This window comes from Oncorhynchus mykiss, chromosome 10, assembly GCF_013265735.2.
Source record: "Oncorhynchus mykiss isolate Arlee chromosome 10, USDA_OmykA_1.1, whole genome shotgun sequence".
Taxonomy (NCBI): Eukaryota; Metazoa; Chordata; class Actinopteri; order Salmoniformes; family Salmonidae; genus Oncorhynchus; species Oncorhynchus mykiss.
The window spans coordinates 38,176,962-38,202,602 of NC_048574.1; the positions used below are offsets into that span (position 1 = coordinate 38,176,962).

Genomic DNA, 25,641 nt, shown 5'->3' on the forward strand with positions numbered 1-25,641 from the left:
TAAGCCATTTTGCCACAACTTTGGAAGTATGCTTGGTGTCATTGTCCATATGGAAGACCCATTTGCGACCAAGCTTTAACTTCCTGACTGATGTCTTGAGATGTTGCTTCAATATATCCACATCATTGTCCTACCTCATGATGCCATCTATTTTGTGAAGTGCACCAGTCCCTCCTGCGGCAAAGCACCCCACAACATGATGCTGCCACCCCCGTGCTTCACGGTTGGGAAGGTGTTCTTCGGCTTGCAAGCATCCCCCTTTTTCCTCCATACATAACAATGGTCATTATGATCAAACAGTTCTGTTTTTGTTTCATCAGACCAGGGAACATTTCTCCAAAAAGTACCATCTTTGTCCTCATGTGCAGTTGCAAATCGTAATCTGTCTAATTTATGGCTGTTTTGGAGCAGTGGCTTCTTCCTTGCTGAGCGGTTATGTCAGTTATGTCAATATGTGACTAGTTTTAATGTGGATATAGATACTTTTGTACCTGTTTCCTCCAGCATCTTCACAAGGTCCTTTGTTGTTGTTCTGGGATTGATTAGCACTTTTCGCACCAAAGTACGTTCATCTCTAGGAGACAGAATGCATCCCCTTCCTGAGTGGTATGACAGCTGCTTGGGTCAATGGTATTTATACTTCTGTACTATTGTTTGTACAGATGAATGTGGTATATTCAGGCGTTTGGAAATTGCTCCCAAGGATGAACCAGACATGTGGAGGTCTCCAATTTTTTGCTGAGGTTTTGGCTGATTTAATTTGATTTTTCCATTATGTCAAGCAAAGAGGCACTGAGTTTGAAGGTAGGCATTGAAATACATCCACAGGTACACCTCCAACTGACTCAAATTATGTTAATTAGTCATGTCTTCTTAAACCATAACATAATTTCTGGTATTTTCTAAGCTGTTTAAAGGCACAGTCAACTTAGTGTATGTAAACTTCTGACCCACTGGAATTGTGATTAAGTGAAATAATCTGTCTGTTAACAATTGTTGGAAAAAATTCACAAAGTATGACATTACCCCATAATGACGAAAACAGGTTTTTAGAAATGTTTGCAAATGTATAAATGAAGGTATTCAGACCCTTTTCTATGAGACTCGTGTTTCCATTGATCATCCTTGAGATTTTTCTACAACTTCATTCAATTGATTTTGGCCAAATATTTCTGCTGGCCCATGGACTAATGTGGTATATCATTATTTGTGTTCTATGGGCGTAATATAAGTATTTACTCCCAAACCATCCTCTCTTGCCTGGAGGTGCTGAATTTTGTATCTATTAGGCCTACACTATCAATGAAATTAACCTTTGCAAGAATGTTCTTTTAATATTTGTTGTGTGTGCTAATTTCTCTTGTGTTTTTTTGACACATTAGATGACATTTAGATAGTTATTACATTACATAATCAAAGGGTGTTCATATAGGTAAATCATTATGGTGTTTGATAAGGAATTATTAAATGTTTTGTTATACAACAATCGATGTTTTAGTAAAGACATATATTGGCCCATGCACTCTGCATTTAGGAAAAACCTTTTGCGTGAGCATGTTGGACCAGTTATGTTCCAGTTGGATGGAGTCTTATCCCAGGTGGCACTAATGCTGTTGCTCTTGTTGCTCTTGTGAGCAACCTGCTACTGCCTAAGGAGAGTGGTTGAAATTTGTTTTGGATAACTGTGTCAGCGATGTAAGCCTGTGGTGGTGGCCGTTGTAAACGCCATGTATTTTTAGTAGCTACAAGCATTGCATGATGAGCAGTGATGTATCATCATGCATAATGGCAAAATTAGACCTGTGCTCTGCCACTGCATGTCCACGACACCGACTCAGCCAACTCTAACCTTTTTATTATAGGCTACTGTGGGTTGGTCCCGATTTTAACCCTATCTAAGTAAGTAATTGCATGATTTTCATATTTAATATTCACATTGACTGTCTAGCCTACTCCTATCGATATATTTTGAATGACTCTATGTATGCCTACTGGCCTTAATCCAAGGAATGTTTTATTTCGTCACTAGGGAATGTTGCCAAACTCAAAGGCTGACGGCAAAAAGGAACTCAAGGACTTTGGAAGCGAACTTCGTCCATACACAAACTTGCAGCAAACCAAACATTCTTAAAACCAAGCATTCAACTGTTCTATCGGGGTGTTCAGTTGTTTGATGACTTTTGTAGGTGCTTCACTCGTTTGTAGGCTATAACCTTTAAATGAATATTAAACGTTAGGATAGGCCAACTAGAGGAGTTTCATAGGTGAAACAGGCAGCGCTTCTCTCCGGCAACGCATTTGCCATATTGGACACAGACCATTTTTACCATTGCACACTCTCAAGAGGAAGAAAAAACACGATTATAGTCCATCGACAGAACTCATCACTTCAGGCAGTTTCATTTTCGCCTTCATGAATGGTGAGCGCAAATCTGTCATGAAGGATATTTCTGCTGGCTATATGTCAAAATGTATGGATCCGTGAGCAAAATTTTAATCAAATGTTTTATTTATGAAATAACGACATATTCGTTTTCATAAACGTTTTTATTTAAACTGGGTAAATAGTGTGTGATTTAGGCTACAAACTTCTGACAAAAAACTGTTCAATTACGCAATAGGGCAATCCTCCTATTTTTTTAAGGCTCAGTCTAATTATTGCCTCATTGTTTTGTTAACTGGAATAGGGCTATGACTTTAAACACTTATTAATGTGGCCTACTTGATCAATTCCGTTTCTTAAACATTTTTTCAACTCTGACGGCCTATCAGCGTAAACGCCTTTTTTTGGACTATGGAGATTCCAGTTGGATTAGGAGGAGTTTGTGACTCCCCAAACATAGTTTTTCGCGGACCTTTCCAAAACGTTTTCCACAACGTGAAAGCTACACTGCCTAGTAACACTACTGTCACCGAAACCTTGGACTTTTCTAGTTCGTACAGTTTCATGCAGAATAAACACCCCTGGGAGATGCGCCAAACTAACCGGCAATCACCCCGAAAAGAAATATCGTCAGGGACGGCTCGCAATTCTGACATTGAAGTGAAGGAAGATGACAGTATTAGTTTTTCCAGAACACTCGAATCGGATGCAAGACGTATCCATTTTGCCAAAAGCTCAACAGGAAACAAAACCGGGTTTTCCTCTGTGAACGAATTAGACTATCCAAACGCGAATGGATACGGATCCGGTCGCCCTGGACCGTTAGCCTGCAACACTAAACAACAGTGCTGTCAACCAGCTGTGCCCCATCACGGAGTGGAGTTAAGTCCTAACAGTTACGCCCGTGTGGCGAACAGTTGTTCCAATTCTGCCTGCACAACCATATCAGAAACGGCGAGGGAGCTCTGCAACGCTGTCTCTGTGTCGCTGGGATTGACCATGGACTTGAATGAGATGAATGACCTGGGACCTAATTACGCACCATCCAGTGCAAATGACCAAAGTCAAGGCAACTATTTGTTTCAGGTGCCTCTATTGAATTGTTCTGGAGCTGAAGAAAACGTCTCCATTACAGAATACAAATGCCCTAGTGAGCGCAATGCCAGGCCACTACAAAGTGATACACGAGTTAAGATGTTTAAAAGTTCCCCAGCAAATGACCTTACAGAAGAAGTGGCGACCATGGAGCACCTTAGCTCCAGACATCCATCCACAGGTGAACAGGAATTTAGACTGAATGAAAAGAGTGATGACCCGACTTCAAAAGAAACAGAGAATTCTCTGAGTACAAGAGCACGCTCTGCATCTTGTCATTTTGACCCACTGTTGCCAGCACACTTGGCACACTTCAGTCAAACTGACCCAGACAGAATCTCGTCTCATGTCATCCCAGCTCATGTCTGTGAAACTGGAGAAACAATGGAGGACAAATATGCTGACTACTTACAACAACAGTACAGTGTCAAGATAAAATATGAGGCCATTAGTAATGAACCTGCCGGAACGTCATGGGGTTCTCAGTACAACGGGTATAATGACAATGACAACACACAATATGGACCGAGGCAGGGTATGAATCCATACAGTGCGGGACCAGACTCCGGGTTCATTTGTAACCCTTATGAATATGAGCGGGGTGGTGGTCTGGTGCGCAGAGAGCGGCCAACTTCTGAGCAGTGGTATCCGGGCGGGATGCTAGGGAGGATGCCCTATCCCAACTCCCCGTACTTAAAGAATGAGGTCGGTGACTGGCTGGATGTCTCTTACACAGATGCCAGGTAAGAAGGTTATTAAAACTCACAAATTCACAAACACTTTACATTACAGTGCCCTTATTAAGGGGTAATTAACCTACATGTTTAAATGCAGTGTAACAAAGCAATCTTTCACCTGTCAAGTTTTACAATGTTATGGGCTGCATAATTCTTCATTCCCTCTTCCAACAGACTCTCACAATGTACTTACTCTATAGTAGACTACTTTTATATTTATGATGTATTTGATCAAAAACAAAATCAACGACCCCATTGTCAAATGGTTATATTGCAAATTATATAGTGCTGTATTGTATTATCTTCATGAATGTACAACATCAGTAGTAACAATGACTTCTGCATGAGTTAGACCACTATTGATTCTGAAAAGGATAGCTGTGAATAGTGTTGAAGGAACAGAAAAAAGACCACATTTTACCAGTTCAGATTTTTTAAACATAGAGGAATTGCAAAGTTTCACCTCCATATCTTCATGATCACACTCCAGTCAGCTTTGGGGTTTCCCATTGATGCACATGTCTTTCTCTCAGGGACTTTGCAGACAAGGCAAACAAGGTAATTTGTTAGCCACTTGCTCATTACAGCAAATAAAGATGTTATCAGCCTACTTTGTAGCCTACTTTGAGCATCTATAGGTATAAGCTCTGAATAGTGTATGCCCAGAGTGCTTGTCTGTTTTGCTTTTTTAAACAGGACGTTCTAGGCTTCGTTAGAACTTATGTAAATAATGTTGTGTGTATATCTTTGTCCTCTGATTTAATTGGACACAAAGCCACAAGCCACATGACTTAAGTATTTGTTGTGTACAGATCCATGGAACAGTTCTCAACAGTAAAATAATACATTTGTTAGGCTACTTTGAAGTGTTTCCAACATATATTTGGTCAACCTGCATGTAGAATGTGCAATTAATATCATGCAAAATCTCTGCAAAGTAAGCATTGCATTTGTAGTGTCTATATTACACTGAGTACAGTCCTTGAGCAAATGCTAGTTGTCTTAATGTTTTACTCACAGTGGTTTGATGCTTGGTGTAGTTGTAGTAGGATGGATAAAATGACGCAAAAGAGAGCCCTTATTGGACCAAGCATGGTCTGAAGTTCCGTGATCAGGATCATTGCGCAATACTAGAATCCCAGAAAACAGACATTTACTTCCTTTCTGAGCTAATTTTTTAGCAAATATCTGAGCAAATGTTGCTAAATATTCTTGTTACACTCACCTGGAGGTTGACACACTCATTTAACTTCCTGCTCTTTATTTCTGAGGAAAGGTTGCTAAATGAAAGCTGTAACTGTATAGTGTAATGTATATGGTGTACATCATTTTCATTCAACAGTACTGTATGTGCTCAGAAATTTGCCCAGAGAGGTAGTAAAATCAATCTCAACTTTAAAGGGGAACTGTAATGTTTCAAGAACTTATCATGTAGCCTACAGAGTAAGAGGAAGACATTATATACAGACTAGATGCTCTGTGAAGATTGACTTCTAAGAGTCAGTAACAATTCAATGAACAGACTTTAATCTTACACACAAGACATCACATACCCTAACACTGACTGATCTGTTATCGGTCCAGCCACAATGTTTTTCATTTCACTCCAAAAATAGCTACCGATGTTCTCAACTCCCATATATTCAGAACAAGAAATGCTATAAAATCATGTTTACAGTATAAACTGTTTACTAACATGATCATATGAGACGTGGACCTCTATTAATTTAAATTCAGGAAATATCTCAAACAAATTTCTTCCTTCCTGCCCTGTGAGAAATCTTTCTCTAAATCAGACTGATTTGGTGTTCAAATGTGATTACACAATATGCAGTAATCACATAATAATACAGTTGGACACATCCATTCCTTCTGTAAAGCTTGTTAAAGTAAAATACTAATTGTATGTGCCATTTGTAAGCACGAGAAATGATCATGAAGATATTAAGACATCATTTTTAGATGTGGGTTGAGAGACATGTCTCTGTCTGCAACTTGAAACTCAGCGATACAGCAATTATGTTCAACCAGAAGACAAAGAAGCATCTCTATAATATCTGTTAAAGGGAGAATTATTTCTCTAATTTCAGGATAATAGTGCATCTTTGGTTCCCTTACTTGTTGATTAATTTTGCCCTGTAGTTTTCTAATTTGCTACTTGCATTTACAAGATGTTTCTAAGATATTGAAGTGGTATTGAAATTATAATCAAACAATTGCATGTATTGTAATGGGTAGCAATAGCATCAGATTTGCAGGTTTGCGTGTATTTCTCATTTCCACATTGTCACAAATATGTACATTTAGGACTACTTTGATTAATGTCATGAGATAGAGAAAGTTCTATATAAGGTAACTATGGTGACGTACTTTACTGTCCGTTTGACAGCAACCCAACATTATTCATACACATGGCCTTATTTTAGAATCCCTTTGTCTCTCTTGGAGAGCTCATCTCTATACGTTTTAACATGGTCTAATAGGCCCATTATAACTCATCCCTAGCTTGAGTTCCCATGTGAATTTCATTGTTTATTGAATTACCCCCCATAGACAAAATAGTATTGTCTCTGTCAGAAAATGCTTCACAGTGTGGCATTGACACTTACATTGTTCTGAACTGCAGTATAACAGCAGTAACTACAATTCAACCAAACATAGACCTAATACATCACATTAGGTGCTTTTAAGAGTGGTATTTTTGTCCATATAAACAGTAACCCCCCCCCCCCTTCTGGTGTACATTGTGTGTATACGTTCCTAGAAATATAGCCAGCTTGTTACTGTGAAGGTACAACCAGACCATGTATTTTCAATTACACATGATGTTCTTGTGTGCGGGCGGCAGGTAGCCTAGCGGTTAAGAGCGTTGGGCCAGTAACCGAATAAGCGCTGGTTTGAATCACCAGGCCGGGAAGATGTAAAAATCTGCCATTCTGTCCATGAGCGAGGCAGTTAACCCCCAACAACAAGTGCTGCCCGGGCGCCAATGATGTCAATTATGGCAGCTCCCGCATCTTTCTGATTCAGAGGGGTTGGGTTAAATGCAGAAGACACATTTCGGTTGAATGCATTCAGTTGCGCAACTGACTTGGTATCCCCCTTTCCCCATTGTAATAGCTTCCTCGGTTGGATGGTTTTATAAGCAATGTACTGTATGATCCAAGGGTATATATTATTTGAATAGACTGGAACTACACTATATTTACAAAAGTATATGGACACCCCTTCAAATTAGTGGATTCAGCTATTTCAGTCACACCCATTGCTGACAGGTGTATAAAATCGAGCACATAGCCATGCAATCTCCATAGACAAACATTGGCAGTAGAATGGCCTTACTGAAAAGCTCAGTGACTTTCAACTTGTCATTGTCATAGGATGCCACCTTTCCAACAAGTCAGTTTGTCAAGTTTCTGCCCTGCTAGATCTGCCCCAGTCAAATGTAAAAGTTGTTATTGTGAAGTGGAAACGTCTAGGAGCAACAACGGCTCAGCTGCAAAGTGGTAGTCCACACAAACTCACAGAATGGGACCGCCGAGTGCTGAAGCGCGTAGCGCGTAAATAAAAACTGTCCTCAGTTGCAACACTCATTAACGAGCTACAAACTCCCTCTGGAAGCACGGTCAGCACAAAAACTGTTCGTCGGGAGCTTCATTTAATGGGTTTCCATTGCCGAGCAGCCGCACACAAGCCCAAGATCACCATGCACAATGCCAAGCATCGGCTAGAGTGGCGTAAAGCTCCCCGGAGCAGTGGAAACATGTTCTCTGGAGTGATGAATCACACTTCATCATTCTGACAGTCCGAACTGTGTTTGGCGGATGCCAGGAGAATGCTACCTGCCCCAATGCGTAGTGCCAACTGTAAAGTTTGGTGGAGGAGGAATAATGGTCTGAGGCTAGACCCTTCAGTTCCAGTGAAGGGAAATCTTAATGCTACAGCATACAATGACATTCTAGATGATTCTATGCTTCCAACTTTGTGGCAACAGTTTGGGGAAGGCCCTTTCCTGTTTCAGCATGACAATGCTCCCGTGCACAAAGCAAGGTCCATACAGAAATGATTTGTCGAGATCGGTGTGGAAGAACTTGACTGGCCTGCAAAAAGCCCTGACCTCAACCCCATTGAACACCTTTGGGACGAATTGGAATGTCGACTGTGAGCCAGGCCTAATCGCCAAACATCAGTGCCCCGACCTCACTAATGCTCTTGTGGGTAAATGGAATCAAGTCCCCGCAGTAATGTTCCAACATCTAGTAGAAAGCCTTCCCAGAAGTGTGGAGACTGTTATAGCTGCAAAGGGGCGACCAACTCCATATTAATGCCCATCATTTTGAAATGAGATGTTCCATGAGCAGGTGTCCACATACTTTTGGTCAAGTAGTGTTTCACTAACCACGTTACATAGATGGTAGAGGGTATAGGGTACAGTGCCTATAGAAAGTCTACACCCCTCTTGGATTTCTTCACATTTTGTTACAAGTACAAGTAGGATTAAAATTGATTTAATTTTTTTTTTTTTTGTCAACGTTCTACACAAAATATACTAATGTCAGTGGAAGAAATGTACAAACATTTGTTTAAGATTCATTTAAAAATAAACACTAATATACCTTGATTACAGCTTTGAGTCTTCATCAGTAAGTCTCATTAGAGCTTTGCATACCCGTATTGTGCAATATTTGCCCATTATTCTTTTCCCAATTTTTCAAGCTCTGTCAGGGTTTTGGGGATAATGACTAGACTGCAATTTACAAGTCTTGCAATATATTTTCAAGCAGATTTAAGTCTAAACTGTAACTTGGCCACTCAGGAACATTCACTCCCTTTTTGAGCAACTCCAGTGTCGATTTGGCTTTGTGTTTGTTGTAGGTTATTATCAAATCAAATCAAACTTTCGGTCTGGTTGGCCATCTGGTTGGCCATTTTGATTAGTTGTTCAGCAGTCTTATGGCTTGGGGGTCAGTCTATGACTTTGGTGACTGGAGTCTTTGACCATTTTTGGGTCTTCCTCTGACACGCCTAGTATATAGGTCCTGGATGTCAGGAAGCTTGGCCCCAGTGATGTACTTGGGCCAAACGCATTACCCTCTATAGCGCCTTACAGTCAGATGCTGAGCAGTTGCCATACCAGGCAGTTATGCAACCGGTCAGGATGCTCTCGACAGTGCAGCTGTAGAACTTTTTGAGAATCTGGGGACCTATGCCAAGTCTTTTCAGTCTCCTGAGGGGGAAAAGGTGTTGTCGTGCTGAATCAGGTTAGGATTCCTCTAGGATTTTGCCTGTACTTAGCTCCAGCCCGTTTCTTTTCATCCTGAAAAACTCCCCAGTCTTTGCAGATGTCAAGCATACCATTCCCATGATGGAGCCACCACCATGCTGTGATGTGTTGTTGGATTTGCCCCAAACATAAGGCATTGCATTTAAGCCAAAAAGTGTATTTCTTTGCCGTGTTTGTTGCAATATTAGTTTAGTGCCTTGTTGCATACATATGCATGTCTTGGAATTTTTATTCTGTATATTTGTGTTCGTCTTTTCACTCTGTCATTTAGGCCATTATTGTAGAGTCACGACAATGTTGTTGATCCACCCATCACAGCCATTGAACTCTGTCGCTGTTCTAAAATCACCAATGGCCTCATGGTGACATCCCTAAGCAGTTTCCTTCCTGTCCTTTAGCTCAGTTCAGAAGGAAGACTGCATCTTTGATGTGTCTGGGTGGTTTGATACATCGTCCATCCATATACAATTTTTTACTTGACCGTGCTTAAAGAGATATTCAATGTCTGATTTGTTATTTTTCCCCTTCTATCAATCACTGTCCTTATTTATGAGGCTTTAAAAAGCTCCCTGGTCTTTTAGTTGAATCTGTGCTTGAAATTCAATACTTGACTGAGGGACTTTACAGATATTTTAGGTACAGTATGTGGAACAGAGGAAGGGGCAGTCATTCAATTTAACTTGATATATAACAAAATATCATTTGTTAAGCCAAATTTGACTTCTGAACTCTTTTAGGCTTGCCTCAACAAAGGGGATGAATACTTATGCAGGGACTATATGGTAGTTATTTCATTTGTATAATTATTTTTTCACTTTGACATTATGGAGTATTTTGTGTGGATCAATGACACAAAAATTACAATTACTTCTATTTCAATCTCACTTTGTAACACAACAAAATGTGAAAAAAGTAAAACAAATATAGACTTTCTATATGCACTGTAAATGTTAAAATTGGCCAGTAATAATATATATAATGTATATTATCAAATGAGAATATATACTGTAGTTCCAAAAAGGTCAGTACAGTGAGTAAATAGGAACATGGAAGTGTTGAAAAACAAGATAGACCTCAAAAAGGCTTGTTAGGCAAAGGGTCAATTAAGTTGTCCATTTCTGTTGCAGCAATTATGCTCTGTTTGGTGTGAAAATAGATTTTTGCCTTACTCAGCAGTCACTGGCACCTAACACTTGTATTTTTGGGCTGCTACTTATCTTTAGCTGTCATCACCATGCCTATTTGCATATTTTTAACTATTAATGAAGATGAAGTTGTTCTACATTTTCCACATTATAGCAGCCAACCGTGTTTCCACCCAATATCACACAGGCGGTATAGTTCTTTACACTGTAAGTTTCAGGTTTAAAATAACAGTACAAATAGTTACCACCACATTACATTGACCATATTTACTTAACATTTCAGGGTGAGGGTTTGAGTTTGTAGTTACATTGAAAAATAACTACAACACCTGTTCTTTCCATGACATGATGACCAGGTGAGTCCAGGTGAAGCTATGATCCCTTATTTATGTCACTTGTTAAATCCACTTCAATCAATATAGATGAAGGGGAGGAGATAGTTTAAAGAAGGATTTTTAAGCCTTGAGACAATTGAGACATGGATTGAGTAAGTGTGCCAGTCAAGACAAAAGATTTAAGCGCCTTTGAACGGGGTATGGTAGTAGGTGTCAGGCACACCGGTTTGTGTCAAGAACTGCAACGCTAGTGGGTTTTTCATGCTCAACAGTTTGCCATGTGTATCAAGTCCATGTGTATCAATAGTGTGTATCAATAGTCCACCACCCAAAGGACATCCAGCTAACTTGACACAACTGTGGGAGGCATTGGAGTCAACAACGCTTTTGACACCTTGTAGAGTCCATGCCCAGACGAATTGAGGCTGTTCTGAGGGAAAAATAGGGGGTGCAACTAAATATTAGGAAGGTGTTCCTAATGTTTGGTATACTCAGTGTATATGCCACTGACTTAGAAGGCATGTGCGCACGTGTGCTCTTTTTGAGAACAAAGGGCTGGATGCACTAATGCTCAGTAGGCCACTGCTGATGTTGATGACCTAACCATCCGATCCACTCATGGTGAATTTACCTGAGATTCTAAATTACTCTCCAAATTGCACCTTAAGCGTGCAAGTGCTGTGCTAATGACGATTCATATGTCAGCCACACACCACTCACAGTGTATTATCTGGATTCCACAGTCTGAAATGTCTAAGTGTTATGATGCAAGATTTATATCAGATCTGGAACTTACAAACCATATGGCTATTACAGTTGCTCCAATTGGCTTATGGGCTACATTCTTCATATCAGCCCTCCTCTACTCCAGCCAATAAGCTTACATAAAATACAGAATAGCTTATTTTGCTCATGTTGAGTAGTCATTCACTTAGGCTACATTTCATCGGGGGAAATGTTAGATGTCTGGGTTAGATGGGGTGGGTACAAAGAACATCTGCAAAATTCTGTGGGTACATGGCAGGTCTGTGACAGAGTGAACAGTAATTTCTGAAGGAATACAATATAAACGTTTCTTGTTTGTTATCCTCAATGATTTTGACAATACAATTTATATGTGGAGATTTTTCTGTGTTGTCAAAATGGTCAGAACCAGTCTGGGTGAAAGGAATTCTACTTTTCTAACCTTTTTCCGTTTCCCCCCTGCTTTGCCATGCCATGCCCCAGTTTACATTCATATTCTTACGCCATGTTGACATCCACAGGATATGCCATCAACAATATAATGTTCAGAAGCATTATCATCATCACATATCCTCATTTTGGATTTCCAACAATTCCAATTATTTCCTTAAAGGTTTATAGCTAAAGTGGATAAGAGCAGCATAGAGTAACATTTATATCCTTGCATTGATTACATTAATAATTTCATCACACATTTGAAGTACCTACATTTATTACTGATTTATGATTAACCAGATCAGTCACTCTCAATATCTATGGATTAATTAACCAGTATTTCCCCTAGTTTTGTCAATGATCATGGAAGGGGTGTGTGTGGCTAATTTCCAGGAAAACAAATTTCATGCAATCCCATGCATTTTGCTGTGGCTAATTCTGTGTTCTTATGCTCAAATAGTATAACAAAACCAATCGGGACCCCCTGGGCATGTGCCCTGTGTGCCCCGTCAGTAATCCAGCCATGACAAAAAATACTTTTAAATACATTATTTTTAGGATGTTCAATTCTCCCTTAGTGTCTAGCTTTATTTGGGTGATTTCTAGTTCTCAAAGATTATATTATTTTAAATTATATAGTTTAATTATCTTTTCTACATACTTCCTGTCTGGCTTTAGGAACAATTTAGTGGTGCGCTGCTGCTTAGTGAACATATGGGAAACACTGAATTACTTCAATCTCCCAGTAACATCAGACCAGGTCATCAGAACAGAATTATACTCATCATATTAAGGCACTGAAACTGAGCTTTGTGCTTTATTCTCTAACAGCTGGCTTTTCTGGCTCTAGATTCTGACCAAGAGCCAGTGGGCATTTAGCCTACTGCTGATACTGTAGAGAGGACTGTTTTGCTGCTTGGTTATAAGCTTTGTCCTTGTGTTTTTTACATAGAGCCTTGACACCTAACGCTATACGTCATTGAGGTATAGTTATGTCTGTACACACTGTCCAATCTCTTCCTGTGCTGACAGCTGCAGTAGAGCACCCCTCTTGCCCCCCTTGGCCCTGGCACTGCTGTTCACACCTTTCCCACACTCTCAAGTCATCACACCCTCTGCCCAGCTCTGATTAGAAATCAGATACATTCTTACCCAGTCTGGTTCACCCGATGAGGATCTCACTCAGAAACTGTGAATCTGAGGGAGAAAAGTGAAAATGCTTAAATAATCTGGATCTGTGAATCAAATGAACTTTTCACTAAATATAAAGAACCACACAAATAGGGTATACACTTGATGGCAGTAGTATTGCACATAAGGCCTCAATGTGAGGAGTCGTATAGAATGCCAGCCAGAGGCAATCACGTTTAATTTTGATCAGGGACCATGGTCCAGATTGGGTTTCAGCTTTTGTGTGGGGTGTTAAGTGTCAGTGGCGTATACACTGAGATACCAAACATTAGGAACACCTTCCTAATATTGAGTTGCACCCCTCCCCCCCGTTGCCCTCAGAACAGCCTCAATTTGTTGGCATGGACTTTACAAGGTGTCAAAAGCATTCCATAGGGATGCTGGCCCATGTTGACTCCAATGCTTCCCACAGTTGTGTCAAGTTGGCTGGATGGCCTTTGGGTGGTGGACCATTCTTGATACACATGAGAAACTGTTGAGTGTGAATCAATCAAACCGGTGCACTTGGCACCTACTACCATACCCAGTTCATAGGCGCTTAAATATTTTGTTTTGTCCATTCACCCTCTGAATGGCACACATATACAATCCATGTCTCAAGGCTTAAAATCCTTCCTTAACCATTCTCCTCCCCTTCATCTACACTGATTGAAGTGGATTTAACAAGTGACATAAATAAGGGATCATAGCTTTCACCTGTATTCACCTAGTCAATCTATGTCATGGAATGTGTGTGTTTTGTATAGTCAGTGTATATCACAATGTTTATTTTTTTTAGCAAAATAACAACTTGCTTAAGCGAGCGACGTGCTTTTCATAATGTTAGCAATTGTTTTGTGCTTGTCAATTTGTCATATCATGACAATCAAGCTCTGCTGTTACACTATTGTAGTTTTGATTCATTTGAATATTCCATTAGTCCATTCTCAATGGTTTCACCCCTGAAGGAAAAATTACAGGCCTCAAGCATTAGGTTATGGTCACTTCTGTTAAAATGTCAGGAAACAACTTATCAGAGTGTATGTAGTGGCAAAAGAGAGAGGCAGAGGGTAATAGGAACACATGTGCTTATTGAAGGATGCTGTTGAGTAATTATGTACTGTTTGTTTGTGATGTTTCTAAAAGCCTTTAATATGTTCCTAAAGGTTTGAGGGTGGCAGAGACCACATGTTCCCCATGGAGTTCTTCTTCCCGCCCCAGAGGACCTGTCTGATCTGTGCAGATGAAGCATCTGGCTGCCACTATGGAGCGCTAACCTGTGGCAGCTGCAAAGTGTTCTTCAAGAGAGCTGCAGAAGGTAAGACTTGATAAAGTAATATGCCATTGCACCTCTCCACACAGAAGAAAGAGCAGAGCATCAATGGTGGAAATGGGATCCATAAACCAGATTCACCTCTCATGCTTTTTGGAAATAATGTATTAGATATAATGATGCCGTAAGAAACATAGTTCTTAATCTCTATGTATTTCAAAGGAAAATACCCATAGTATTGACATGGTTTATTTGGAATATGGAATAAAACCAATCTATGTACATTTTTTACAAAATTGCCAGAAGTTACATTCATCCTCGTCTACCCATCTGGGAAATCCTCATATGGAAAGTCATTACATTTTTTCAGTGAATCCTGTGAGTCATATGACATATGAAATCCTGTTTCTGAGTAAAAGCTCATGATTATGAGCAGGGATGGGCACAGCTAATCGAATATCCAGATATCTGCCCTGCCATAGGTATGCTACTTTTCCCACTTCAAATAGCAATTACAGTCACGCACCTCACCAGAAACTCCCAGCGCATAAAAGGGTTAGTTGTTTAGCAACAAAACCGACGTTTGCGCAACTATGGGGCAAAACAGACAGGGTTGGCTTAGATTGTTGACAACATGTAAACTACACTGAACAAAAATATGAACACAACATGTTCCATGAGCTGAAATAAAAGATCCCAGAAAATGTTCCATATGCACAAAAAGCTTATTTCTCTCAAATTTTGTGCACAAATTTGTTTACATCCCTTCTAGTGAGCATTTCTACATTGCCAAAATAATCCATCCACCTGACAGGTGTGGCATATCAAGAAGCTGATTAAATAGCATGATCATTACTAGGGTTGCATATTTTGGGGAATATTCAGAGATGGAAACTTATATGGGAATTAATGGAAATATATGCAAATTGATATGAATACCATTTAAATGTAGATGTTTTTTTGCATTGGATATATTTACCATATCATATGGAGACAGAAACATAAACCTTTTACCTGATCATAAGTAGACATATTTGCAAATTATTAAATCCTTCCAATAGAAATTTAAAAAACAATTTAGTTACGAATTTAACTTTAATTAAAGGAGTTGATTCTTCACATGGGATGATTTCACCGAACAACAAAAGAAAGGGAATATTGAATGATCCCCAATGATCTATCACATCTCCCAAAAACGTTTTCAACATACACCTGTAAAAAAGAAGTCTAGAAACTGAAGCTTTGGTGGTCTTTCTCTCAGGCTTCCATGTCTTCTCCCTGGATCTCCTTAATGTCCACTTCTTGAACATCAAACTCGGAGGCCTCATCTTCACTGTCACTTTCCAACCTTGTTGAGGATGGCTCATTGTCAGGCTCAAAAAGCAATCCACAAAGTCCCTTCCACCAGGTGGTTGATGAGATATGTTGGCACGACTGCCATATTGCATCTCCATCCCAAAGCCCTTGCTTTGGAAGTGTACTTTGCCAGACTGCCAAGAACCTTGCTCTCATCCAGGCCAAGGTGACGAGACACAGTAGTGATGACACCATAGGCCTTGTTGATCTCAGCACCAGACAGGGTGCTCTTACTTGGGGTCCAACATGTACGCTGTGGCATATATGGGCTTCAGGCAGAAGTCTTAAAGCTTTTTGATGTATTTTAGAACTGCAGTTTCCTCTGCTTGGAGCAACAGTGAAGTGGACAGGGCAGTACGGATTTCTTCTCTTACATCTGCAAGCAGAGTCTGAACACCAGACAGGATGGCATTGTCTCCCTCAATCTGTGCAATAGCTACTGCTATAGGTTTCAGGAGTTTCAGGCTGCTTACCACCCTCTCCCAAAATACATCATCCAGGAGGATCCTCTTGATGGGGCTGTCTATATCGTCAGACTGTGATATGGCCATTTCTTGGAGAGACTCCTTCCCCTCCAGGAGACTGTCAAACATAATGACAACAGGTGTTGCTGGGCAGCTTCAATGTGGTGCTCTTATTCTTCTCACTTTGCTTGGTGAGGTAGAGTTCTGCTATAACTTGATGACCCTTCACATACCTAACCATTTCCTTGGCTCTCTTGTAAAGTGTATCCATTGTTTTCAGTGCCATGATGTCCTTGAGGAGCAGATTCAATGCATGAGCAGCACAGCCAATGGGGGTGATGTGAGGGTAGGACTCCTCCACTTTAGACCAAGCAGCCTTCATGTTCGCAGCATTGTCTGTCATCAGTGCAAATACCATCTGTGGTTCAAGGTCATTGATGACTGCCTTCAGCTCATCTGCAATGTAGAGACCGGTGTGTCTGTTGTCCCTTGTGTCTGTGCTCTTGTAGAATACTGGTTGAGGGGTTGAGATGATGTAGTTATTTTTTCCTTGCCCACGAACATTCTACCACCCATCAGAGATGATTGCAATACAGTCTGCTTTCTCTATGATTTGCTTGACCTTCACTTGAAGTCTGTTGAACTCTGCATCCAGCAAATGAGTAGATAAAGCATGTCTGGTTGGAGGGGTGTATGCTGGGAGAAGAACATTCAGAAATATCTTCCAATACATATTGCCTGTGAGCATCAGAGGTGAACCAGTTGCATACAGAGCTCAAGCAAGACATTCATCAGCATTTCTCTGACTACGTACCTCCACTGAGTCAAAAACACTTCTGATTCCAGGAGGACCATGAGCAGTTGCTATCGATAAGGTGTCTGATTCATAATTTTTACCCCGAATAGAAGTAGAGCGACTTTTGTCAGAGGTTGATTGTTGTGAGTTCTGAGGGAACTTTGTGCACTTGGCCAGGTGATTCTGTATCTTTGTTGCCTTCTTCACATATGATTTGGCACAGTATTTGCAAATGTACACAGCTTTTCCTTCTACATTAGCTGCAGTGACATGTCCCCACACATCAGATAGTGCACGTGGCATTTTCCTGTAAAGATTAGGAAAAAATTAGTAAAAATAAATACAATTCCATGTACAGATAAATAGTTAAGCAGATAGATTAAACAACTTCTTTGTAAGGTAAATGTTATAAAATGAAACATGTATGGAAACAGGTGAATTAACACTCTTCAGTTAGCAGGCTCAAGCAAGCTAAAACCCACATGGTAGCAAAAACTAACTAGCAGAAAATGTTAACAAGTTAGAAATGATTTAAACACACTTTGCTGTAGGCTACTATTTACTAGTTAACAAAAAAATTATGTATGTCAGATAAAATATATTAACCCCTACCCTACCAGAAAGCATGTAGTCCTTGGCTCAGACAGTGTGGGCTCAATAGCATCTCATTAGTGTGCAAGATCTTGAGAATCAGCTGTACATGTGATGGAATAGTGCACTTCACATGTGATGGAAGAATGCACTGTGCATGCAGAGGGTTGCAATTCCATTGAATTGGGGATAGTTTAACCAAAATATGCACATCGGGCACCGCTCCCGAGCATACTACTCGCCAATGTCCAGTCTCTTGACAACAAGGTAGACGAAATCCGAGCAAGGGTTGCCTTCCAGAGAGATATCAGAGATTGTAACGTTCTTTGTTTCACGGATACATGGCTCACTCGGGATACGTCATCAGAGTCGGTACAGCCACCTGGCTTCTTCACACATCGCGCAGACAGAAACAAACATCTCTCTGGTCAGAAGAAGGGCGGGGTGTATGCCTTATGAATAACGAGACTTGGTCTGATCATAACAACATACTGGAACTCAAGTCCTTTTGTTCACCTGACCTAGAATTCCTTACAATTAAATGCCGACCGCATTATCTACCAAGAGAATTCTCTTCGATCATAATCACAGTAGTGTATATCCCGTCCCAAGCAGACACATCGGCAGCCCTGAAAGAACTTAATTTGACTCTATGTAAACTGGAAACCACATATCCTGAGGCTGCATTTATTGTAGCTGGGGATTTTAACAAGGCTAATCTGAAAGCAAGGCTCCCTAATTTTATCAGCATATCGAATGCGCGACCCGTGCTGGCAAAGCCCTGGATCATTGTTATTCTAACTTCCGCGATGCATATAAAGCCCTCCCCCGCCCCCCTTTCGGAAAAGCTGACCACGACTCTATTTTGTTGCTCCCAGCCTATAGACAGAAACTAAAACAGGAAGTGCCTGTGCTCAGGTCTGTTCAACGCTGGTCCGACCAATCGGATTCCACGCTTCAAGATTGCTTCGATCACGTGGACTTCGATCATGTTCCACATAGCGTCGGACAATAACATTGATGAATACGCTGATTCGGTGAGCGAGTTTATTAGCAAGTGCATCGGTGATGTTGTACCCACAGCGTCTATTAAAACATTCCCCAACCAGAAACCGTGGATTGACGGCAGCATTCGCACAAAACTGAAAGCGAGAAACACTGCTTTTAATCAGGGCAAGGTGACCAGAAACATGACCGAATACAAACAGTGTAGCTATTCCCTCCGCAAGGCAATCAAACAAGCTAAGTGTTAGTATAGAGACAAAGTAGAGTCGCAATTCAATGGCTTAGACACGAGAGGTATGTGGCAGGGTCTACAGTCAATCACGGACTACAAAAGGAAAACCAGCCCCATCGCGGACAACGATGTCTTGCTCCCCGACAAACTGAACAACTTCCTTTGCTTTGAGGACAACACAGTGCCACTGACACAGCCCACTACAAAAACCTGCGGGCACTCCTTCACTGCAGCCAACGTGAGTAAAATATTTAACCCTCGCAAGGCTGCCAGCCCAGACGGCATCCCAAGCCGCGTCCTCAGAGCATGCGCAGACCAGCTGGCTGGTGTGTTTACGGACATATTCAATCAATCCTTATCCCAGTCTGCTGTTCCCACATGCTTCAAGAGGGCCACCATTGTTCCTGTTCGCAAGAAAGCGAAGGTAACTGAGCTAAATGACTATCGCTCCGCAGCACTCACTTCCGTCATCATGAAGTGCTTTGAGAGACTAGTCAAGGACCATATCACCTCCACCCTACCTGACACCCTAGACCCACTCCAATTTGCTTACCACCCCAATAGGTCCACAGACGACGCAATCACAATCACACAGCACACTGCCCCAACCCATCTGGACAAGAGGAATACCTATGTAAGAATGCTGTTCATAGACTACAGCTCAGCATTTAACACCATAGTACCCTCCAAATTCGTCATTTAGCTCGAGACTCTGGGTCTCGACCCCGCCCTGTGCAACTGGGTCCTGGACTTCCTGATGGGCCGCCTCCAGGTGGTGAGGGTAGGTAACAACATCTCCACCCTGCTGATCCTCAACACTGGGGCCCTACAAGGGTGTGTTCTCAGCCCTCTCCTGTACTCCCTATTCACCCATGACTGCGTGGCCATGCACGCCTCCAACTCAATCATCAACTTTGCAGACAACACTACAGTGGTAGGCTTGATTACCAACAACGACGAGACGGCCTACAGGGAGGAGGTGAGGGCCCTCAGAGTGTGGTGTCAGGAAAATAACCTCACACTCAATGTTAACAAAACAAAGGAGATGATCGTGGACTTCAGGAAACAGCAGAGGGAGCAGCCCCCTATCCACATCGACAGGACAGCAGTGGAGAAGGTGGAAAGTTTTAAGTTCCTCAGCGTACACATCATGGACAAACTGAAATGGTCCTCCCACACAGACAGCGTGGTGAAGAAGGCGCAGCAGCGCCTCTTCAACCTCAGGAGGCTGAAGAAATTTGGCTTCTCACCAAAAACACTCAAACTTTTAGAGATGCACAATCGAGAGCATCGTGTCGGGCTGTATCACCGCCTGGTGCGGCAACTGCTGCTGTTAGGTTAGATTACTTGTTGGATATTACTGCATGGTCGGAACTAGAAGCACAAGCATTTCACTACACTCGCATTAACATCTGCTCACCATGTGTATGTGACAAATAAAGTTTGATTTGATTTGAAGACCTAGAATTGCCTTATGTGTAACCCACAGAAAAGGTTCACTGTTATAAGCTAACTTTTTTGATGAATTTAAGCAATATCCCCCAAATTTTCCCATGAAAATTTCAGAAAAATTGAAAAAAAGCTTCCGACCCTTTGCAACCCTAATCATTACACAGGGGCACCTTGTTCTGGGGACAATAAAAGGCCACTCTAAAATGTTTTGTCACACAACACAATGCCACGGGGCGGCAGGATAGCCTATGAACTTGCAACCTTCCGGTTACTAGTCCAAACCCCCGAGCTGACAAGGTCTTTCTGTCGTTCTGCCCCTGAACAGGCAGTTAACCCACTGTTCCTAGGCCGTCATTGAAAATAAGAATTTGTTCTTAACTGACTTGCCTAGTTAAATAAAGGTAAAATAAAATAAATAAAATAAATATGCTGACCGCAGGAATGTCCACCAGAGCTGTTGCCAGATAATTACATGTTAATTTCTCTACTATAAGCCTCCTCCAATGTTGTTTTAGAGATGGCAGTACGTCCAACCGGCCACACAACCGCAGACCACTTGTACAGCGTCGTGTGTGTATGGCGTCGCAGACCACGACGATGGCAATTTGTCAATGGCAATTTGAATGCACAGAGATACTGTGACAAGATCCTGAGGCCCATTGTTATACCATTCATCCGCCACCATCACGGCCCCATGTCACAATGATCTATACACAATTCCTGGAAGCTGAAAATGTCCCAGCTCGTCCATGGCCTGCATACTCACCAGACATGTCACACATTGAGCATGTTTGGGATGCTCTGGATTGATGTGTGCAACAGCGTGTTCCAATTCCCGAAAATATCCAGTAACTTCGCACAGCCATTGAGGAGGAGTGGTACATCATTCCACAGGCCATAATCAACAGCCCTATCAACTGCGAAGGAGATTATCTCAGCTCACTGGTCACCATAGCAACACCCACCCGTAGCACGCGCTACAGCAGGTATATTTCACTGGTCATCCCCAAAGCCAACACTTCTTTGGCCGCCTTTCCTTCCAGTTCTCTGCTGCCAATGACTGGAACGAATTGCAAAAATTACTGAAGCTAGAGTCTTATATCTCTCTCTCCAACTTTAAGCATCAGCTGTCAGCAGCTTACCGATCAGTGTACCTGTACACAGCCAATCTGTAAATAGCACATCCAACTACCTCATCCCCATATTGTTACTTATCCTCTTGCTCTTTTGCACCCCAGTATCTCTACTTGCACATCATCATCTGCATATATATCACTCGTGTTAATGCTAAATTGTAATTATTTCACCTCTATGGCCTATTTATTACCTTACCTCCCTACTCTTCTACATTTGCACACACTGTACATAGATTTTTCTTTTGAATTATTGACTGTACGTTTGTTTATGTGTAACTCTGTGTTGTTTTTGTCACACTGCTTTTCTTTATCTTGGCCAGGTCGCAGTTGTAAATGAGAACTTGGTTAAATAAAGGTGAAAAAAAGAATGTGTCGGCATGAGGCAAATGGTGGTCAACTATTTGAAATTGTTGCATGTTGCATTCATATTTTTGTTCAGTATATAGATTCCAAATGATTATTGAAAACATCTGTAGCGGTACTATATGTAGCTGGTGTAGGGAGTCAGGCTCAGGACAGCAGATATGAGTAATAAAGTACTTTACTCAAAAAATACAAATATACAAGGCAACAATCAGCCCACAAACACAGACTGAATTACAATAAACAATCACTCACGAACACAACATGGGGAACAGAGGGTTAAATAATAATCAAGTAATTGGTTGAGTGAAGCCAGGTGTGATAAGACAAAGACAGAACAAATGGAAACTGAAAAGTGGATCGGCGGTGGCTAGAAGGCCGGTGACGTCGGCCGCCGAACGCCGCCCGAACAAGGAGAGGGTCCGACTTCGGTGGATGTCGTGACAACATCAATACATTTGCACAATGAGCACTGGTTCTCTCAAATACATCATTACAGTTATTAGTTAACTAGCTAGTGAATTTTTTGCCATATTAGCATTGACATGAAATCAGTCAAAACACCTCAAAACAAGACATGGTATCAAGAACAAGATAAAACTATCTGAAACGAGCCACATACGATTCCCCACATGGCAGCTTCTTGTTGCTAGCTATCTGACCGTTCAGAATCCGTCTAATAGCATTGGCTTAATCAGCTTAATCTACCAATCAATTATCTCCAACAACATCTTCCCCCTAACCCTTCCCATACGTGTCTTGTGTGCGTACCTCTGTTTACAGAGCCACACCTTGCAGTTGTGTGATTCGCTAAAATGAAAGATGACGAATATAGAATTCTTTGGTCACTCCCACTAAGGCCAACTTTTAATTGCTGATAACCAAGATGTAACGGTTTTCTTTATGAGAAGGAGAGTCGGACCAAAATGCGGCGTGTCTATTGCAATCCATGTTTAATGAATTAACAGACTAAACACAAACACTACCAAAACAATAAACTTAACAAAACCCGAAACAGCCTATACTTGTGTATCCTAACACAGAACAATGACATCAGGACACTAAGGACAATCACCCACGACAAACTCAAAGAATATGGCTGCCTAAATATGGTTCCCAATCAGAGACAACGATAAACACCTGCCTCTGATTGAGAACCACTTCAGACAGCCATAGACTTAGCTAGAACACCCCACTAGCTACAATCCCCACACATACACACCACATACAAAAACCCATGCCACACCCTGGCCTGACCAAATAAATAAAGATAAACACAAAATACTTTGACCAGGGTGTGACAGAACCCCCCCCCTAAGGTGCGGACTCCCGAACGCACCTCAAAACAATAGGGAGGGTCCGGGTGGGCGTCTGTCCATGGTGGCGGCTCCGGTGCGGGACGTGGACCCCACTCAATCAATGTCTTAGTCCCTTCTCCTCGCGTCCCTGGATAGTCCACCCTCGCCGCCGACCATGGCCTAGTAGTCCTCACCCAGAACCCCACTGGACTGAGGAGCAGATCGGGACTGAGGGGCAGCTCGGGACTGAGGCAGCTCGGGACTGAGGGGAAGCTCAGGAGTGAGAGGAAGCTCAGGAGTGAGAGGAAGCTCAGGCAGGTTGATGAATCTACCTGGCTGGCTGGTGGTTTCGGCAGATCCTGGCTGACTGGCAGATCCTGGCTGACTGGCAGATCTGGAAGAGTCTGGTCGACTGGCAGATCTTGAAGAGTCTGGTCGACTGGCAGATCTGGAAGAGTCTGGTCGACTGGCAGATCTGGAAGAGTCTGGTCGACTGGCAGATCTGGAAGAGTCTGGTCGACTGGCAGATCTGGAAGAGTCTGGTCGACTGGCGGATCTGGAAGAGTCTGGTCGACTGGCGGATCTGGAAGAGTCTGGTCGACTGGCGGATCTGGAAGATTCTGGTCGACTGGCGGATCTGGAAGAGTCTGGTCGACTGGCGGATCTGGAAGAGTCTGGTCGACTGGCGGATCTGGAAGAGTCTGGTCGACTGGCAGATCTGGAAGAGTCTGGTCGACTGGCAGATCTGGAAGAGTCTGGTCGACTGGCAGATCTGGAAGAGTCTGGTCGACTGGCAGATCTGGAAGAGTCTGGTCGACTGGCAGATCTGGAAGAGTCTGGTCGACTGGCAGATCTGGCTGCTCCATGCTGACTGGCGGCCCTGGCTGCTCCATGCTGACTGGCGGCCCTGGCTGCTCCATGCTGACTGGCGACCCTGGCTGCTCCATGCTAACTGGCAGCTCTGGCGGCTCCTTGCAGACTGGCAGCTCTGGCGGCTCCTTGCAGACTGGCAGCTTTGGCGGCATCCTGCAGACAGGCAGCTCTGGCGGCTCCTTGCAGACTGGCAGCTCCTTACAGACTGGCAGCTCTATGCAGACTGGCAGCTCCTTGCAGACTGGCAGCTCCTTGCAGACTGGCAGCTCTATGCTAACTGGCAGCTCTATGCTAACTGGCAGCTCTATGCTAACTGGCAGCTCTATGCTAACTGGCAGCTCTGAACAGGCGGGAGACTCCGGCAGCGCTGTAGAGAAGGAAGGCTCTAACAGCGCTAAACAGGCGGGAGACTCCGACAGCGCTGGAGAGGAGGAGGGCTCCGACAGCGCTGGACAGGCGAGGCGCACTATAGGCCTGATGCGTGGTGCTGGCACTGGTGGTACTGGGCCGAGGACACGCACAGGAAGCCTGGTGCGGGGAGCTGCTACCGGAGGGCTGGGGTGTGGAGGTGGCACAGGATGGGTTAGACCGTGAAGGCGTACTGGAGATCTTGAGAGCGGTGCTGGCACAGGACGTGCAAGGCTAGGGAGGTGCACAGGAGGCCTGGTACGTGAGACTGGCACCATCTTAACCAGCCGACTAACACGCACCTCAGGACGAGTATGGAGCGCTGACCCAGGTGCCATCAAATCCCCGACACGCTCCGTCGGGCGAATTCCATGTTTAAAACACCAACACAGCAACTCCCTCATTTCTCTCTCCTCCAATTTCCCCATTAACTCCTTCACAGTCTCTGTTTCGCTCACCTCCAACACCGGCTCTGGTCTCCTCCTTGGCTCCTCACGATAAACAGGGAGAGTTGGCTCAGGTCTGGCTCCTGACTCTGCCACACTCTCCCTGAGCCCCCCCCCAAGAAATTTTTGGGGCTGACTATGGGGCCTCCGTCCGCGCCGCCTTGCTTGCTTCGCAAACTCCATTCTCCTATATCCTTCCGCGCACTGCTCCATCGAATCCCAGGCGGGCTCCGGCACTCTCCCTGGGTCGACCGCCCACCTGTCTATCTCCTCCCAAGAAGTATAGTCCATACTGTACTCCACTTTGGGCTGTTCTTGCCTGTTGACACGCTGCTTGGTCCCTTTGTGGTGGGTGATTCTGTAACGGTTTTCTTTATGAGAAGGAGAGTCGGACCAAAATGCGGCGTGTCTATTGCAATCCATGTTTAATGAATTAACACACTAAACACAAACACTACCAAAACAATAAACTTAACAAAACCCGAAACAGCCTATACTTGTGTATCCTAACACAGAACAATGACATCAGGACACTAAGGACAATCACCCACGACAAACTCAAAGAATATGGCTGCCTAAATATGGTTCCCAATCAGAGACAACGATAAACACCTGCCTCT

General features: G+C 42.7%; 1 protein-coding gene across 3 annotated transcripts in view; it reads left to right on the forward strand.

Annotated features, from left to right (window-relative positions):
- The first annotated feature begins 1,742 nt into the window (after positions 1 to 1,742).
- ar-beta (androgen receptor beta) overlaps positions 1,743 to 25,641 on the forward strand; it is a 51,535-nt gene continuing 27,636 nt past the window's right edge. The window contains exons 1-3 of one of the 3 annotated variants that reach the window (XM_021617169.2): positions 1,743 to 1,899; positions 2,030 to 4,221; positions 14,495 to 14,646. In XM_021617169.2, coding sequence (XP_021472844.1) covers positions 2,795 to 4,221; positions 14,495 to 14,646 — 1,579 coding nt within the window. In that variant the 5' untranslated portion in view covers positions 1,743 to 1,899; positions 2,030 to 2,794. Of the gene's footprint in view, positions 1,900 to 2,029; positions 4,222 to 14,494; positions 14,647 to 25,641 lie in introns of those variants that run through there. The other 2 variants (XM_021617170.2, NM_001124185.1) reach the window with 2 other exon arrangements.